This window comes from Phlebotomus argentipes, unplaced genomic scaffold (genome assembly GCF_947086385.1).
Source record: "Phlebotomus argentipes unplaced genomic scaffold, Phlebotomus argentipes genome assembly scaffold_18, whole genome shotgun sequence".
Taxonomy (NCBI): Eukaryota; Metazoa; Arthropoda; class Insecta; order Diptera; family Psychodidae; genus Phlebotomus; species Phlebotomus argentipes.
In genome coordinates, this window is record NW_026776177.1 from 17,452,788 (window position 1) to 17,472,379 (window position 19,592).

The 19,592-nt window shown below is 45.0% G+C and overlaps 1 protein-coding gene across 1 annotated transcript in view; it reads left to right on the plus strand.

Moving 5' to 3' along the window:
• The window catches only part of LOC132259053 (muscle-specific protein 300 kDa-like), a 63,130-nt gene extending 44,040 nt beyond the window's left edge, over positions 1-19,090 (plus strand). The window contains 8 exon segments of the mRNA XM_059756599.1: positions 6,242-6,517; positions 6,580-12,681; positions 12,859-13,161; positions 13,231-16,367; positions 16,594-17,226; positions 17,313-17,454; positions 17,797-17,858; positions 18,118-19,090. Coding sequence (XP_059612582.1) covers positions 6,242-6,517; positions 6,580-12,681; positions 12,859-13,161; positions 13,231-16,367; positions 16,594-17,226; positions 17,313-17,454; positions 17,797-17,858; positions 18,118-18,346 — 10,884 coding nt within the window. The 3' untranslated portion in view covers positions 18,347-19,090.
• The last annotated feature ends 502 nt before the right edge of the window (positions 19,091-19,592 follow it).

Consider the following 19,592-nt stretch of genomic DNA (forward strand, 5'->3'; position numbering starts at 1 on the left):
GGCGATGAAGAGCCCCGAACGGAGACAATCGTGAGGGAGACGAGGGTGATCACGATCATCCGGAAGAGGATCATTCGCCACGTGACGATCGTGGATGGAAAGGAGGAGGTGAGGGAGGAAGTGATCGAGGAGCCAGTGGAGGTGGAGGTGTTTGGGGATGAAATGCCATCCCTGGAGGATCTCCTGCCCGAGGGCGAACTGGAGACGGTTGAGAATGTGACTGAGGAAGTGATTCGGTCTGGCCAGAAAATCATCCAGCACATCGAGATAATTGATGGGAAGGAACACGTGACTGAGGAGGTGATTGACTTGCCCGAGGAGATTGAGATCATCGGGTCGTCGGACACTTCTCTGGAAATCATCCCGAAGGAGAGTGTCGTCGAGACGGTGACTGAGAAGATCGCTGCGCCTGTGGTGGAGAAGGTGGAGAAGCCCGCATACGCAGGATTGCCTCTTGACGAGTCTTCCGATGCCTGGATGGATGTGGACGAAATGGTATTTTCCGAAGACGAAGAGGAAGTGCTTCCCCAAGAGACCTCCGCGAAGGAAAATGATCGCTCAATGGAAGAGGTTGAAATTGCTGTTGTTGTTCCTTCTTCGCTCGAACAAATTGAAGAGCCTCCACAACCCAAAGATTTGATTCTTGACCGAACCGAATCAATTGTGGAAATTGACATTTCCGATTCAAACCAATTGGAGAAATTCTTACAACAAGAGAGATTGTCTCATTTGCCGAAAGAAGTGAAGAAGGATTCACAACTTTCTGCAGATGCTCAAGAATTTATTCCACAAAAGAAAGAGCCAAAGGAGGAGATAATTGACGTTGAAACAAAACACATTGCAGTTGAAACTTTGCAAACTGAACCATCCGAGCTGCCTGAAGAATTCGATAATGTAGTTGTCGAGCAAATTTCAGAGGAAAAATCAATATCGTCAGAGCCAAAGAAGCTTACTGAACAGCAATTGCGTGAGAAAATGCTATTTGAGCAGAAGAAAAAATTGAAGCGTGAAATGCGTGGGAAGAAGAAACAAACGGATGAGGTCAAGGCTGTGTCGAGTTCGCCTGAATTACTGAAGGAATCGTCCACGGATGAATCTCCTGAACCGGCTTCCGTTTGGGCTTTGCCTGGAGACAAGAAAACTTATGCTGAAGTTGTTGCGGCTAATTTGGCAAGGAAGGCGGAGAAAATGGGGAAGAAGCCTGTGGTTGAAGTGCAATCAAGGGAAGAAACCAGTGAAGAGGATTCTACACTTGTTCCATTGTCGCCACCAAAGACAGTTGAGACAATTGAGACGGTTGAGACAGAGAGAATTGTTGAAGAGATTCGACGAGAGGAGCCTAGAGAGCCTGATGTGCAAAAATCGACCACATTTGATGATAATTTCAGTTGGTATGATGCAATTGTGGAACAAGAAAAACTCTTGGCCTCTGCAGAACCATCAGATATTCAATATGTTGAGAAAATTTCCACTGAACCACAAATTCCTGCTGAAGTAACTGTTGTTGAGGAGGCACCGCAACCTCAGTCATCAAAATCCTGGGCCAGTGTTGTTGGTTCATTTGTTAGTAATCTCTTTGAATCCACACCAAAACCTCAACAACCAGAAGTAGTTGTCCAGGAGAAACGAAGAGAAAGCAGCCCTGATAATTTGAAATCAACTTCTGATTCTGATGACAAAGCTCAGAAATCAACAGAAAGGAAATCAGTCAAAACGAAGAAAATGCCTGTGGCGAAAGAACCCGAACCGGACAAGAAGAAGCAACCAAAGAAAGCTAAGAAGGGAAAATCCTCTGGCGAAGAGTCACCAAGTTCTGAAAAGGGTGACGATAGTGAGTGGATAATTTTATCTACACCAAAAGATGAGGATCCACTAAAGCCTGAACCCAAAGCTGAATTGGAGGTTGTTCCTGGCAAAATCGAGTCGAAGAAAGAAAAGCAGAAGAAGAAAAAGAAGTCGAAAAAATCTTCATCTTCACCTGATTTCGAACAGGAAGAGACAGTGAAAGAATTTGAGAAAGAGGAAGAGATTAAACTCGGAGCAGCTCCAATTGATCAGCCGGAAGTAAAAGAAGTAGTTCAAGAGGACACACCTGAAGAGAAACCCACTAAGAAATCAAAGAAGAAGTCAAAGAAGCCCAAAAAGCATCCGGAAAAGCAGACTTCATCAGACAGTCTCGAACAGGATTGGGTTGACGTGAAACCTATTAAGGATGAAATTCCACCTCCGACTGAGACTTCTCAAATTACAAAAACAGTGACAATAATTCGTAAGAAAATCATTCGCTACGTGGTTATAGAAAATGGTGTTGAGCGCGTAACAGAAGAAATCAGTGAAGAGCCTGTTGAAGTGGAAGTCACTGGAGACGAACTTCCAATTTTGCTACCGGAAATAATTACAATAGATCAATCACCAACTGCTCCTGTGAGCGAAGAGCCATTCTTTGTTGATACACCGGTACAGGATATTCCTCAATCTGAGTCCTCACTTCCCGACAAAATCACTGAACACATCACAAAGAGAGTCACTATAATCAGGAAGAAAATTATTCGGTACATTACAATAATTGATGGGCGAGAGCAAGTGAATGAAGAGATGGTTGAAGAACCTGTTGAAATTGAAGTTATTGGCGATGAAATTCCAGAGTTAGAGCCTGAAATTGTGGTAGTGAAGGAATTGGAATTGGAGCCAGTTTCTCGTGAAAAACTTTCTTCAACTGAACCGGACGATCTCCCCAAGAACACTGATGAAGTGCCGAGGAAATTGGAAGTAGCAACTGAAATAGTAATTGCGGAATCGAAAGAAACTCCTGTAGATTCTGAACCTGTCGTTGAGACAAAAGAATTGAAAGAGAAAGAAATGCTAGTGAAAGAAGAGAATATTCCGAAGCCTCAAGAAAAGGTTACTGAATTCGAAGAGGAAAATTTGGGTAAATCAAAGAAAAAGAGTAAGAAGGATAAAAAGAAGAAAAATGTACCAGAAGAAACTCAAAAACAAGACTTGAAGGATATTCCACAATCTGACGACAAACCTCTTGCTGCAGAAGAAAAACCATCTGACTCAATCACGGAGAAAATTACAAAGATTATCACGATAATCAGAAAGAAAATCATTCGCCACGTGAAAGTCGTCGACGGAAAGGAACAAGTGACTGAGGAAGTCATTGAGGAGCCCGTTGAAGTTGAGGTTGTGGGCAACGAAATCCCGACACTGGAACCGGAAATCGTGATTTCTCACGTGGAAGAGATAAAAGAAGTGATTCCTGATCACGCTGTAATTGAGGATGAGCGCAATGTGAAGAAAACGGTTGAAGAAAATCCTCCCGCTGAAGTGGCACAAAAGGAAGAATCAGTGGAACTTGTTTCTCAGCCCGATGCAGTTCCTCAGATAGTGGAAGTGGAGAAAACGGAAGTGATTGTCGTGGAAGAGCCTGCGAAAGTGGTGGAAACAGTTCCAGAGACAGTGGGAGAGAAAATTGAGATTGTCGAGAGTATTGTGGAGAAGGAACCCGAAGCAAAACCTCTTGATGTGGCTTCAGAACCTCAGATTCTCCAGACTGTGACGATTGAAGAAACTGTGGAGCGTGTAAAGGAGCCGGAAATCACCCTTGAGAAGGTTGGAAAGAGTGACATTCCTGAAGTAGTCGAGACTGTTGAGAAAACAGAGATTATCTCCGATGCTCCTGTTACAGTTCTTCCTGAGAAAACAACAGAAAAAGTCACGCGCACAATTACAATCATGCGGAAGAAGATTATCCGTCGAGTGATCGTGGTGGACGGGAAGGAAAATGTGACTGAAGAGGTTGTTGAGGAGCCCGTTGAGGTGGAAATCGTGGGCGACGAGGTTCCAATTCTGGAGCCAGAGATTGAAGTGGTGAGAGAAGTGATTGAGGTGAAACCCGTCGAGGAAGTGAAGGAAATACAACCGCCTGTTGAGGAGAAGGAAATATCCGCGGTCGTGTCAGGCGATGAAGAGCCCCGAACGGAGACAATCGTGAGGGAGACGAGGGTGATCACGATCATCCGGAAGAGGATCATTCGCCACGTGACGATCGTGGATGGAAAGGAGGAGGTGAGGGAGGAAGTGATCGAGGAGCCAGTGGAGGTGGAGGTGTTCGGGGATGAAATGCCATCCCTGGAGGATCTCCTGCCCGAGGGCGAACTGGAGACGGTTGAGAATGTGACTGAGGAAGTGATTCGGTCTGGCCAGAAAATCATCCAGCACATCGAGATAATTGATGGGAAGGAACACGTGACTGAGGAGGTGATTGACTTGCCCGAGGAGATTGAGATCATCGGGTCGTCGGACACTTCTCTGGAAATCATCCCGAAGGAGAGTGTCGAGACGGTGATTGAGAAGATCGCTGCGCCTGTGGTGGAGAAGGTGGAGAAGCCCGCGTACGCAGGATTGCCTCTTGACGAGTCTTCCGATGCCTGGATGGATGTGGACGAAATGGTATTTTCCGAAGACGAAGAGGAAGTGCTTCCACAAGAGACCTCAGCGAAGGAAAATGATCGCTCAATGGAAGAGGTTGAAATTGTCTCAAAGGTTCTTGAGCCTGTTGTTGATAAGAAGGCATATGCTGGATTACCTATGGCTGATACTTCTGATGATTGGATGATTGTTGACGAAATGGTGATGTCAGATGAAGAGGAACCTGAGAAGGCAATGCTTTCATATCCTCCTGAAGCGGTCAGTGTGAGTGCTGTGATGGAAGGATTAGCTAATCCTGAGGAAATTTTATATGATGATATTCTGCAAGAAATATGGACTTCAAATGTACAGTTGGACACTAATTTCTGGCCGAACAAATATCTCTATAACGATGCTGAAAAAGCATTTATTGTTCAGCAGCAAATTCCTCCCAAAGATGATAGTGATATGCAATTGAAGCGCAACTTGGCACAAGATTTGTCTTCCTTACCTGATATATTCTCATTGTCCGACGCTGAGCGTTTGTGGCAAACGTTATTAAGTCACGAGCGCCCAGAGAGAGAGGTTTCCGTTGATGTTGATGAGTCGGTGAAAGAGCGAAAGGACGATGATGACGATGAGGATAGAGAGAGTCACAAGTCAGATTCTCCGGTACCACTGGTAGTTAATATAGACACTCGAGTGTCTTCACGGGACACAAGGGACCTTTGCGATTTGCCGGGTGGTGGCAAATGGAGAGGGGAAAGCACATATCTGAGCATTGAGAGTATCGGTGATTATCCGGAGACGGCACACGAAAGTGAACAACACCCAATCCAATTGGAATCTACTAACATTACCCAAACTCCTCCACCCAGTCCCGTCCAAACGCCCATCCTTGAGAGTCCCCCAGACCTCTTCCTGCCGCCCAATACAGGAATCTCTGATCGTATCATCGCACACAGTACTGAGCCTTTAGTAGTGACCGAACCGTCAGACAACTCCGTTCAGTTGAACAAGAAGGTGAAGTCATGTCTCTTGTGCAAAAGCTATTTTACCACATTAAGTTTATTTTTTTTATTTAATCGATTACGTACCAATAAGCGAAATATCTTATAGTACTCCCCTTTAATATCTGCCCTGATAAATACTCCCCAAGAAATTAGATGATTTTGTGAAGGAAAATTACATTCAGTTTCAGCGAGGAATCACTTGTAGCATTTAAAAGCCAAATGAACATTTATTGAAGCTAATTTTAAATCCATTGTATGTCATCATGATATTTACTCTCAACATTTTATACAGAGCATTAAGTTCAATTTATCTTCTGCGATTTGACTGTTATTTATAGAATGAGAGAATGTTTTTGCGTACCACGTTCGGCTTTATTTAGCTGTGTTTTACATATAGTTAAGGCCATTAAAGCGTTTCTATGTCAGTTACAAAAGTTCATCATTGGCTACATATACATTTTTGCATTTCCCATTAATGCAAATGCAAGAAACTGACTGTAATTTTGACCAATACTTTATATGCGAAGAATTGTATTCGAGTCTGTATTTTAATTTGACTAAATTCCCATTGTGCTAATCCACTTCGAAATTATATATTTGAGAGTTTTGTTTTATACTAATCAAAACCAAAATTTGGCTGAGAAACTGATTTGGCGAATATATGTAGACTGAAATTCAAAATTGACATAAACCAAAGTTTTGTGCATGTTTCCTGTAATGTGTCATATGTAATTCAGAGTCATTTTAATGATTTACAAAATCCCTTTGATCAATCTATTTCGTGTTACTTACTTGATGCTTTTCTCAATGGACAGGATGCTGTGACAAGAGAAATTGATCAGTTGCTGGCTTCAATTGCAAGTACTGAGAGAGATCTCGTGAATTTGTCCAATGAGGACTTGACGAAGATGCTGGAGAAGTTGAGAGATATCCTAGAGGCGCTTAAGACTCACGACAGTGAAGCAACTGTTATCAAAGAGAATGTTTCCATAGAGGAACCTGATCAGGATGTGGACAAAGCTCTCACGACAATTGACAGCAAGATTGAGAAATTGGTTGCAAGAGCCACAAAGGCATTTTCACTTGTTGAGGTAGTATTTCTATAATTAATCTTGACTCTTCGATAATTTGATTTTCCGCAATTTATTCACAGGATGCTATAAATCAGCAGCAAATGCGTCAATTGGAGCTGAAGAAGTATAGTCAGTTGCAACAAGAGATTGAGAATTGGCTGTTGTCCATTCAAATTCCATCAACAAAGACTGATCAGGAGATAAATACAGTTGAAGGAGTGCAGGAAATTGTGGCTGATCAGCTGCAATTGATTGAGGATATCACGAGTAAGGAGCAGAGATTGCAGAAGATTCGTGATAAGTGCCAAGAGATGCAGTCGCAGGAGCACGTGAGGAAATTAGCAACAACCTTGACTGAGCAATTCACCATAATTCTCACTCTTCTGGAGACAAGGAAGCAATCAACACTAAATTACATTGCGAAACTGAAAACGAGAGAGGATGAGCTGGTGAGGGGCAAGAAGGAGGATGATAAGGATACACTCGAGTCCATGTCGATGCCAGAGGAGGAACCGGATGTGCAGAGGATGACCATTGAGACGCAGACGAGTGTGAGAGAGGAGAAGATTCAGGATGATGAGACTCAGACGAGTTTCCCGCTGTTAGAAAGCGCACCACGAGATACTCAGACAACATTTGTCCAGACACAGGATGAACGTCGTCCCACTGACAACATCACAGTTCTGCACACATCTGATGAGGAGAAGGAGACATTCAAGATTGATAATCAACTCAATCAACCCATTTCCAAGGATGAGCGTCCATCGGATGTTCTCGTGGAGGCGAAGTTCAATCAGACACAGCCTGGAGGTGGGCCAAGAACGTCCGAGTTGGTGCTGAGGAATGTTCCACAATCATTTGAGACCACCTTTGTGGAGCCAGATGAAACGACAACGGAAGTTGTAGTGGATTCTGACGGGACGAAGAGGATCATAGTGAAGAAAGTGAAGAGAACCCGAGTTCAGCGGGAAATTATCACTCAATCAGTAACTGTGGGAGCTGAGAGTATTCCTCAGGTGCAGGAAGAGATTACAGTAGAGGAAATTCCACTTGCTCCTGGACAGGAAGATGCTCTTCCAGAAAACTTGGCTGCTCTTGAACAAGCGGGAACATCCACTATACAGACAATAGTGCAGCATGTGACGAGAAAGATTGTCCGCAAGACTAAGAAAATCATAAAGAAGGTGACCATAATTGATGGGAAGGAACATGTGACAGAGGAAGTTGTTGAGGAGCCCGAAGAGGTTGAAATCAGTGAGGAAGAACTTCCCAATGTCAACATCAATCTGACTAGTGGAGTTGATGAATATGTTATCGAAGAGCCTGTTGTGGAGGAAAAGGATGAGGTCACATATGAAATCGTGCAGCCTGAGAGTGTGTCACCAAAGGAGGTGAAGTCGAAGGAGAGTAGCAGAGATACAAGTGGCAGTGACGATAAAAATAAAGGTGAAGAAGATCGTCAGGTATTAGAATCACTTTCTGCACCAGTAGATTTGCTACCTTCAACTGCACACGTAGATGTAATTCAACCAAATGTTGAAATTGCAGAAAAAGAAGATGTAAGAGATGGAAAAGAAGAAGAAGAAGAAAAGACAGTTGAAGAATCTGCGGCACTTCCATCGCCACTTGTTCAAGAAACACTAGAAATTACTCAGACAGCGCCTGAGCAACCGGTGGAGGGCATCCCTGCACAGAAAGAACTAATCCTCACAGATATTCAAGAAATTTGGCCCACAACGATTAAAACTGACGAAATTCCCGTACATTTATTAGATAAAATCTCCATTGGTGACGACACTCAGATAGCAATCGATCACACAACGGATGGCATTTGGCCGACCAATCCAGACATTGGGGCCGATGTTGATTTACAACGATATGGCGTGTCTGTGACGGAAGTTGAGCATGTCATTGAGACGGTAGAGAAGCATCCTGAGGAGAAATCCTTGGAAATCACCGAAAAGCCTGTGATTGATGAACTGAAAGCAGTTGCAGAGGTTGTTGAAACTCAACAGCCTTCTCCATCTGAACCGTCAACACCCTCAGAGCCTTCAGAAAAGGTCACTGAACCAGCGAAACCCACTCGTGCTGACGACGAGGCGGAGAGAACAAGGATAAAGGTCACCCTCCCATCGCTGACATCACAAGCTGAGAGCATGCTCATCGTGGATATGAAAATGGATCCGAGTGAGCACACAAAAATCAATGTAAACCTAACAGAAGAGGTCTCCTTGGTGGCCCAACCAATTGAATCTCCGAAGATTTCCACTCCAGTAGAGAAAATCATTCCAGAGAAGGTGGTGATTGAGGTGCATGAGAAATTATCTGGCAGTGATGAGCAGGAAGTTCGTCAAACTGGCTACGAGCCCGAAGATGTGACTGTCGATGATGTCAATGAGGAGAGTCGCAAGAGTAAGCGAAAGAAAAAGAAAAAGCAGAAGATAAAGGCAAAAGATGATGAATCCAGTGAAGTGTCCAAGTCTGCTGACGAGAAAGAATCTGTTCATAGTGAACCAAAGTCCACAGAGCAAGAGAAGTCATCCGTGCAGCAGGGAGTAGAGCGAGAAATCACCCCGGACGAGTCATACGCCAGTATTTCTGAGTACTCTGAGGCTGATTCAGTGAGAATCATGGAGGAATCGGTCATTCAATCACCGCCTCCGGATGACTTGAAGCCCATGCCAAGTGAATTGGTAACGACTGTACCTGTGATAGACACAATGTATGTGGAGGAGAGTGAGCAGCAAACTTCCTTGCCATATGAGGAGGTATCTCGAGAGGAAGCTCCTCGCCTGAGTGCTCCGAAGGAGGCTGTGATTCAGGAGGAACACTCTGTACAAACATCGCCAACTCCTCAACAGCCAGTTACAGAAATTTCCCAGCAAACGAGCCCAGAACCAGAACCTGACCATCAAGAAACTGAATCTCAGACAATTGTAATTGAGTCCACTGAGGTGGAGATTCAAACGACGCCAGTGAAGATGTCTGATGAGGAGCCAGTGGTGATAGTCAAACCAGAGGTGACTTCAGAAGAAATTCAAACAGAACCTGTGGTATTTGAGGAGAAAGTGGAACCACAGCCCATTGTTGAGACGTCTGATAGTACTTCGCAAACAGTTATTCTGGATACTCGTGAGCAGAATTTGCAAACATCTCCAATGGAGTCTCCTGAACATCGTCCTAAGGAAGTGGTCAGCACTGAAGAGGACGTTAACAGGATTGCTGCCAGGATTGTTGAAGAGATTGTCGCCGGAATTCCTACACCCACAGCCACTCAAGAGACCAACACAGAAACTGTGACGATTCAGGAGGCAACAGTTCAGACAACTCCTGAAGTTCCAGCCGCTATTGCTCCTTCTCCTGAGGTTCCAGATGATTCCTCTCTTTCCACCACTACCAGTGAACCATATGAGATCCACGTGAAAGCATCCTTGATCTATCCTGAGGGTGAACAACCACAGAAGATTCCGGATAACTTTTCAGTTGAAGTCACGCGAACGTTCGATCTTGAGGACGATGATGGTCCGAGAAGTTTCCATGAAATCGTGGAGATTCCCTCGAGTGAGGAACCAACTAAGCCGAAAACTGTGACCATTTCTCTGACAAAGAAAACAGTTGTGGATGAGTTATTCGATGAGCCTGATGCTAAGGAGGAGCAGAGAAAGGTAGAGAGATTGCTGGAGGGCAGATTACGAATGGCCCAAGAAGCCAGGGAATCTCCACTCAGTAATGTACTCCATTTGGCTACTCTCGGAGAGTCTCTGACAGAAGAACCGGCAGAAGAACGCCTAGAGGCTCTGCAAGAAGATCTTCTGGAACTGAGAAATGCCATTCAGCGCCAGGATTCACAAGTGATCCAAAGAACTGTAACCATAATCTTCGAAAAGATTTCAATCTGGTTGGAGACAATTGAGTACAGGGTCTATGTGACGCGCCAGTCTGCGTCTTCTGGACCAACAGAGAAGCGAATTGGGGAGTTCAATGAGCTCCGCAATGAGCTGGAATGCATTCAAAATTATGTGGAACATCTCAGAGCAGATCTGGAGCAGCCTATGCAGGATGTGGAGAGTGATAACATGGTGCAGTGTGTAAATGTGATTGTTGATCATCTCAGGGCAATTGACAATGTGACTCAGTCCAGTGAAATTCAGGTGCAGGAAGACTTCCGGCGCTTCAGTGAGTATCAAATGAATGTCGATGAATTGCAGCTCAACATTCAGCAGTTGAGGAACAACTTGGATCGCATTGTGTCTGAAGAGATGGGCCTGGACAAGAAACTTCATCTCCTGGATGAGTTTGATGACATTAATCGGGCCTTTGGAAAGGAGGTTCAGAGACTAATTTATGTGGCTCGTGGTCTTGAGAGAGATTTCCCGGAGAAGGAAACTCCTGAGCAGATTTTCATGTGCCGAGAAATGGTGGCGAATCTTGAGGGGAGTATCAATATTGAAAGGAATCGTCTCAATCAGCTGGTGAACTTGGCTCAGGAGTATGAGCAAACACTGAAGGAATTTGCCAAGATCATTCTCATCGCCGATTCTCTGGTCGAAAGTCAGATTACTACAAACAATCTGGATAATCTGCAGAATGAAATTCAAAAGCACAGGAAATTCTTCGTCAATCTCAGCCACTGTCGAGCTATTCTCGAGTCGCTGGAGATGAACTTAGATCCAGTGACGAGAGAAAAGCATTCTCAGTTGCATCAGACACTGCACGAGAGCGCCACGACGATCCTGGACAAGGCTTCCGACCGTGCCCAGAGACTGTCAATGGCGGCATCCCGATGGACGGTGCTGGAGCGTGGAATGAAAGAGGAGAAGCAGTGGCTGCAGATCGCTCAGCAGAGAATCCCTGATCTCTCAGATGTCACCTCCACGGATTATGACCAATACATCAACATGTACCAATCGTTGAGTTCAGACATTGCACATCATCACGCCAAATTGGTTCAGCTGACCACAACGGCAGTGAAACTACAAGAACTCGTGTCGGCGTCGAATGTTGAGGACGACTGCAATGAGCAACTGTTCATGATACTCAAGTTGAAGGAAGATGTTGCTCTACATCTCAAGAAGCTCCTCAAGTTCCGTCAGTACTGGATTCTGTACGAGACAACCACGGACAAGATTGAGAATTGGATCACAACGAGTGAGCATCATTTGGAGAAGATTGAAATTCCCAAGTTCTTCAAAGATTACCCACTGGAGCATATGCGTCTGTTTTGGGACATCAAGGCGGAGTTTGAATTGTACAATTCAATCAAAAATGACGCCACAAGCAATCTCGAGAGAGCTCTCGAGGTGGTTCCAATAGCTGATGAGCTGCTGCAGAAGGAATTCCATGAGCGATTGGAGTCCAAGTGGCTCAATGTGGAGGAAAAGATTCAGAAGATTCAGCAATCAATCGTGGACAGCATGTCGGCATCCAATGTGCCCACAGATGAGAAGTTGTCACTGCTGCAGAAGGAACTGGAGGAATTGGAGAAATCCATGGCGACCACTAAAGGTGTCATCAAGAGTCAGGATGAGCTGCAATTGTACATCGAACGCATGCAGATTCTCAACAGTCGCGTTGTGATTGTTGGGACAGAACTGGGCCGAATTGGTCTGACTTCATCATCTGACTCTGAGCGAATTGGACGCCTCTTTGGTGTCTCCCATCGGATTTCCATGCAAATCTCTGAGGAATTGGATGGAGCTCTTGTGCTACAGGATCAGCTGAACAAAATCTCTCACGGCATTATCCGAATGCGGCTCCTGCAGCAATCTGCGGGAGAAACACTGAACCAGTGCGAAGCCATTGATCTCTCGGGAAGTGAGATTGTGGAAAATGCCCTGTACGACTGCCAGCGAGTGCACAGCGATCTCAAGAACCACTGGCAAGGCATAATGGAGCTGAGACAACTGCTTCACACCCTTCCCATGCGCCTGAAGATCTCAGTTTCGCCCGTGATGCTGGAGAGGGACATTTCGCAGCTCCAGGACGACCATGTGCTTCTCGAGTCGAAGTGTGAGAAAGTGCTGAGTTCTCTCCGCGGTGCTTTGCACCTGTGGAAGACCTTCGAGAAGCAACTGGAGCAAGTGCAGCAGTCCATTCAGCAGACGGACTACATGGTGGAGTTGCTGAAGGTGCATGGCCAAGTGGACTATGAGCGTCTCGTGAAGGCAACGGAACGACTTCAGGTAATTACACAACTTTAAACTGATAGTGTTCGTCTTGAAAGTTGCAATTAAATGCAAATTGGGGTTGCATGATATTGATTAAATCTTCCCTTGTATCTGAGGAGTGTTCATTAGTTTGTGGGGTGCTGAAGAAGTGAGACCAGTTTTGTAATCCTCTCGGTCTTTGTTTGATTTCAGGGACTTCACGGAGATTTGGACAATCATGAGGATCTCTTGGAGGACTTGAAGTGCTCATCAGAACCACTTATTGAGATTTGCAGTGAAGAAGTGGCACATAAAATTGAGGTGGCTGTTCAAGAGACAATCCACGCATGGAACGAGACATCGCAGAACCTCACGGATCTGTGCAATAAGTACCAGAGGGCTGTTCGTCTGTGGCAACAGTACAGAGATGCTACAGAAGCATTGAACAACTTTGTTGACGAGAAGGAGGGCGAAGTGAAGATAATGGATCCCAACGGTGATCTTCAGTATATAAAGGTGACTTTCTGAGAGTAATTGCCATTCCAGATAACATGTTTGACATACCAATTTTTCATTATCCTCCAGGAATGCCTCAATGCTCTTCCGTTATACAAGGAACGTTTGGCCGAAGTTCGTAAAATGGTGGATCAAATCTCCTCCGACATTGAACTAGAGCCCGGGAACTTGCTGGAGATGGACGTTGAGGCTCTGGGAAGTCGGCTGGAGACGATGAAGGAGGCAATAACAGTATTGGCGGATGAGGCGGAGAAGAAAGCGCGCCAAACCGTGGAGTTGGAGAAGGAAGTGCGTGACTCGCAGAAGCAGTTGGAGGCGACGCAGAAGGCTATTGAGGACATTCCTGAAGAAATTGCCACAGAAGAGCATTTACTGAATCTTCGCAATCATCTGGTGAAATTGAACTGCACGCAGAATCAGCTTCAGAAGATGCACAGCACGAAATTGGAGCAGAACATTACCACTAATGTATCCATTGTGGAAGTGCTGAAGATCTGGCAGAGGCTGTTCAAGGACACTTTCCAGCAGTATTACAGACTGTCGTCAACCCTAATACAAAATGAGGATATTGATGCCGTGCTGAAACTCTGGGAGGACTACTTGAGGCACGTGCAAACATTCCTGGCCACGAGCATTCCACAGAACTACTCAAGCCTCTCAGATCATCGCCACATTTGCGAAGTGCACCAGAATCTGCTGGTGAGTCAGAAGAATGTGTACGAGATGAATGTGAAACCTCACGTGGCGGAGAGATTCACTGACCTGGTGAGACTCCACAATGATGTGCTGCAGAAGCTCAATATGAGACATTCCGAAGTGGAGGAGAGGATCAATCTGTGGGACAAGTACAATCGCGAGATGACGGAATTGCTGGAGTGGCTCAGAGATATGGAACAGAGTCGAACACGCATGCAGCTGAGCTATCTCAATCTGCGGCGAGTGCCGAAGATTAGACAGACTCTGGAGAGTATCCTGGGACGAGTGGATGAGGGTGAGGTGAAGTCCAAGGAGTTGAAAGAGCAACACGGTGTCTTGCTGAAGTTCTGCGATGACGCTCTTGGGACGTCGATTAAAATGGGTCATGCGGCGGTCAACCAGCGGATTTCTAATCTCAAAGCCGCCCTCGAGACGTGGCTGGACTTTGTCAATCGCATAGTCCACTTGGAGAATGTGTACAGGCAGAAGGTGGCATATGTGCAGGATTCACTGCAAACCACCCAGAAGCTCTACACGGAAATGAGTCAGAAGAACCAGGTGACTGACAAGAACATCAAACAGCAGATAAATGATCTGCGAGAAAGGAGGATTGATGTGAACAAGTTGAGTGTAGATCTGGAGCAGATTGGAGTGGTGCTGGAGGAGATGAAGGAGTGCGTGAGTCCGTATGACCTGAAGTCCATGAGGCAGATTGTGTGGATCTTGTGGCAACAGCAGGGCGACCTAAACCAACAGCTTGGCACTTTCATCAACAATCTCGTGGACAAGTTGTCTCTGTGGAAGATGTTCAATGACAAGTACACAGTTCTCAGTGCTTGGATGGATCATCTGGAGAAGAGAATAGAGATGGGCACTCAGTTTGTGTACGTGGGAGAACCCGAAGAGATTCAGCGGTATATTGAGAATGAGATAGCCACGGAGATGTCTTTCAAGGAGCGCGATCGTGACTGGGTATTATCATCTGGACGGCAACTACTCACACTGTTCTCAGACTCCGATAACCAGGCGCAAGCCATGGAGATCCAGGAGAAACTCAATACCATTATTGAGCGATGGGAGAAGTTGAAGTACCTCACGAAGGTGCGAGGAAATGAGCTGAAGGATCTCCGGCTGACAACGATGCGTCTGGAGATTCGCATCGCGGAACTGAGATCGTGGCTGTTCAAGATGGAGACTGAGGTGACGAGGCCACTGCATTTGGCCGATCTGTCGGAGGCGTCCCACAGGAAGTCCTGGCAAGAGCACGATGAGTTGCAGAAGGCAATGGAGAAGGAGTGCATCAACTTCGCTGAAGTGCTGAATCTCTGTGATATGCTCTTCAAGGATGTCAATACGTGGAAGTCCCACTTCAATATTGGTGCCTTGTCTGTGGCGATCAATAATGTGGAGAATCGATGGGCCAATGTGTGCAGTCTTCTTACGGCGCGTGGCAACAAAATCCTCACGATGTGGAATCTCTTTGGTGAATTGCAGAGACTTGACAACGAGAACAAACATTGGGTGTTGGAGAAGAAGCGACTCGTGGATGAGTTGCTGAGGGAGAAGGTGCCGCGCGATGAGTTGGCAGAGCGAGTGGAGTTTGTGCGGGAGCAGATTGAGGACGTGCGGATGAGAGAAGCGGCACGGCATCTTCAGGAGAAGAACTATCACGGTCTTGTGGCTTCCAATACGCTGGATACGAACAATATAAACGAGTTGCTGGGTGATTTGCCGATCGTGCTGAACGACTGGAGCACTCTGTTGCCGGCTCTCATGGCTCTTCACGAGAGACTGCAGACTGACCTGTGTTTGTATGGGAAGTTTGTGCAGTCTCACGAGAAAGCAGTGCTAAATCTCACCCAGATTGACGCTCATCTCACGCAAACGGAGCACCAACTGCCTGCCGAAGAAGCGTCTGCCAGCAAATCGCAACAAATCCTTGCAGTGGAGGAGGAACTGAAGGATTGCTCTGAGCTCCTTGAAACTGCGGACAAACTTGGTCTTGCTCTGATGGAGACAGTGCCCGATGTGGCGCCCATTCAAGCCATGGTGGATGAATACCAGAATCTCTACCGCGACATCAGTCAGAGATTGGAGAGTCTGCGCGAGAAGTACGTGGCTGAAGTGGATGAGAGTGTCCAAGTGAACACGCTAACTTTCGAGCAGGATTCTGCAGTGCAAGTCAACACTCTCACATTCGTCACGGCTAAGGATGCCTACATAATGGAACTGAAGTCTGCCATCAAAGAGATGAAGAACAATCTGACCAATCTTGAAAAAGCTCTGAATGACACTGAAGCAAAGAGTTTGAGAACCATAAAATCCAACAAGATTGTGGCAGCTTGTGAGTCTTCAGTGGAGCTCATCAGACACTTGAGTATGCTTCTGAAGACGGAGTGCAACTCAACAGATGACGAGGCGAGTGTGGAAGAAGTGAAGGATTTACTGGCAAAACATGAGAATCTTATGATTCTTTGGCGATCGAAGGAGCAGAAATTGCAGGAATTGAGGTGAGTTTCTATTTTGTTACACTCGCATCTTATGCTAGATAAATTGTGATCATATTCCCTCTCATTCATTGGACGCAGACTTAATTTTCCACCTAATTATTGCTTCAATTGCTTACAGTGAGTATATCACGGCTCAGATCCCTCATTAGACAACTATAGGATTTATGTATATAATTGTTTCCTAAGTTCAAAGATAGCTTATTGTGTAAATTTGTTTGTCTTTCAGTGACTTGGGTCGATTGACGTGTCCTTTGTGCACACAGAAGAATTGGCAGCAGATTGACAATGATCTGTGGCGTCTGGAGCAGTGGCTTCAGTTTGCCGAGGGCACGCAGAGACTCCAAACGTCCCCGCCGGCTAACATAAGTGACTTGGAGGACGTAATCCAGGACCACCGCGAGTTCCTATTGGATCTCAACAGTCACAAGAGTATCGTGGCGTCGCTGAATGTCGTGGGCGATCACTTGGCCACCCACACTCTGGACACGGAACGGGCTGAGCAACTGCGCGAGCGCCTCGAGAGGAATAATCAGCGCTGGGAGAAGGTTTGCCAAAATGCAGCCAAGTGGCAATCATCGCTCCAAACGACTCTAATGGGGAACAAGGAGTTCCACTCCATCATCGACGAATTGTGCACGTGGCTTGAGTCCACAGAGGCGAAGATTCGTGCGGCTGAGCCAGTGGATCTCACGGTATCGCGTGAAATCATGCTGACGAAGTTCCGCCGATTCCGCGATCTGAGGAGTGAATTGGAGCGCTGTGAGCCGCGCGTGGTGAGTCTCCAGGAGGCCGCCGATCAGCTACTCAAAGCATCCACAGAGTCTGGCTCTGAAGAGTCCTCCGCTGTGATATACACAAGGTGGGCATTGCGCATGCATTTTTACGCCTGGGGAATATCATTATCACTCTGTACTCCAAATACTATTATCTCAGTCTTACTTCCAGACTCACCGATCTCCGGCTGAGATTGCAATCGCTGAGGCGCTTGACGGGCGTGTATGTGGTGAAATTGGGAGCGGTTTTAGGGGTGGAATCCACGGAGATCTCCCTGCGCACTGTCTCGCCGTACCAAACACAGTCTACCAACGTAAGTTATCTCTCAATTTACTCCATTTTCCAACGTATAGTTGCAATGAGAAGAGCTTCCTCGGTTGTATAATTGAAATATCGGAAAAACGAGGTGCAGAAAACGAATATTTCACAACGAGGAGAGCCGGGAAGTATTAAATCACACGCTAAGACACATAAATTGAACTGCTTTATTTCTTTGATGCAACATATTGATTTCATTGAGATTTATGAGTGAATATAGAGTCGGAAGAGCACAAGAAGTGTAATAATTGAAATTTATGACACATTAACTTATTATTTCGTAATCGATTGGAGTGAGAGTTACAACATGATTGATTTCTTTTCAATTGATATTCAGCAATTGGATGAATTTGGAGTTCCCCTTGAAGGAGCGCACTCATCACCGCAGTTAAATGAAGAGTAAATATATTTTATTTCCTTTTTTATTTCTACCCCCTTCCCATTGTAGGATGTTTTTGTAGGAGTCTTTATCAAAATTCCTGGAAATTATGTAGAGAGTAGAGAATTTTTCTGTAGATCAGTAGAATGTTGTGGTTTAGTGGAATGTAATTCATTCCCTACGCCATTGACAATAGTTGACCTCTGCATGGCCCCAAGCCTTTGAGATCCTTGATTCACAGGTGCATTTTCTAAAATTCCACTCGCATTGTCGTTGCAGCGGATCAAGTGGCGGAGACGAGATCAATACAAATGTGTTGGCGCGCGGCTATCGTTTCTTGGGCCGTGTTCTACGTGCTTCTCTTCCCATCCAGGCATTGATGCTGCTCCTTTTGGGTGTTGTTACTCTGGTGCCCCACGCTGAAGACTACTCGTGTATCTTCACCAACAACTTTGCGCGCAGCCTCGAGCCGATGCTGCGCTATCCAAATGGTCCGCCACCAATATAATAAGTTCAAAGCTGACTTACTCAATGGTATTTTAAGAGATGCCTTAAAATTTGTATGGTCTACGCAAGGACAAACGAAGTGAGGAGAAGGTCTTTTTCTGTTTAAAAAAAAACATCACTTTAACTCTATAAGTTGATATTAATTACCATAATACTATACAAGTGAAGTTGAATGCATGTAAGGTGCACAATGATTTTCTATGCGCGATGATGAAGACGAAAAAAATGGTAGCTCGTAAGAAACTCTCTTACTAGAAGAGATATCAAACAACAACTAATCTAAAAAATGCAACATGTAAGGAAAGTATTCGTGATTGCCTTGAGGATTGCATCAGACATTTGTGTAAATACTTGTTTAATATTCTCGTGGATGGAGGAAAAAAAAAGAAATTCTAGTCGTTTATATCGAAAGTGTTCCAATGCAGCCACATATCGATCTCTTCTGCTGAGCAAGTGGAACGGCTCAGCAGAAGGTGACAAGGTTGCATTATGAATTTCCAAATTTAAGAAACTATATATATATATATTAATGTGGGGAAAGTTAATTGTCACTTCGGCTCTCTCAACGAGGTGGTGATAATTTTGAGGAGAAATGAGAATTTCCAACGATTTTGTATGTTTTCCATATCAAATGTGTGATGCAATCTCATTCAACGGTGTACTTTACTGTAATCAGAAACGCTTAAAGGTGTGGTAAAATATTATTCATTATAAGATGATGAATAAAGCGACATCAATAAATTAAGAGTGACTTTTATTTGGGTTTCTTGGAGAAAATCGCTCTAAGGCTAGAGCAAGAGCTAGAGAGTCGCTAGAGCTGTATCAACTGACAATTGGCTTTTGAACATCCCTTCAAACTGTCTACATGCAGGCGTATTAAGAAGATTGAGTTATAAAACACCAAAATATGCATTAAGCATTTTCGCACCGTGTGAATAAAGGGTTAATTATCAAACCCCATAATTTCGGTTTCACAAAGAAGTAAATCATCACGGGAAAGACCAAAATGAGGTGGAATAAAACTTGACCTCGCTGAGCTCATAAACCATGAAGAAAGTACATCAGGGAACATTTTTATTATCGCAAAGCAATTTATTGTTCGGCGAAATGAATGCAGTATTTACATAACATTTTAATGAGCATTTAAATGTGATTTCAATTTTCTTAGTCTTTTTACTCTTCCCTGTTTCATGAAACCTTCAAGAAACTCGATGGTTCTTGATGCTTTGGTTTCCATGGAAGTTGTT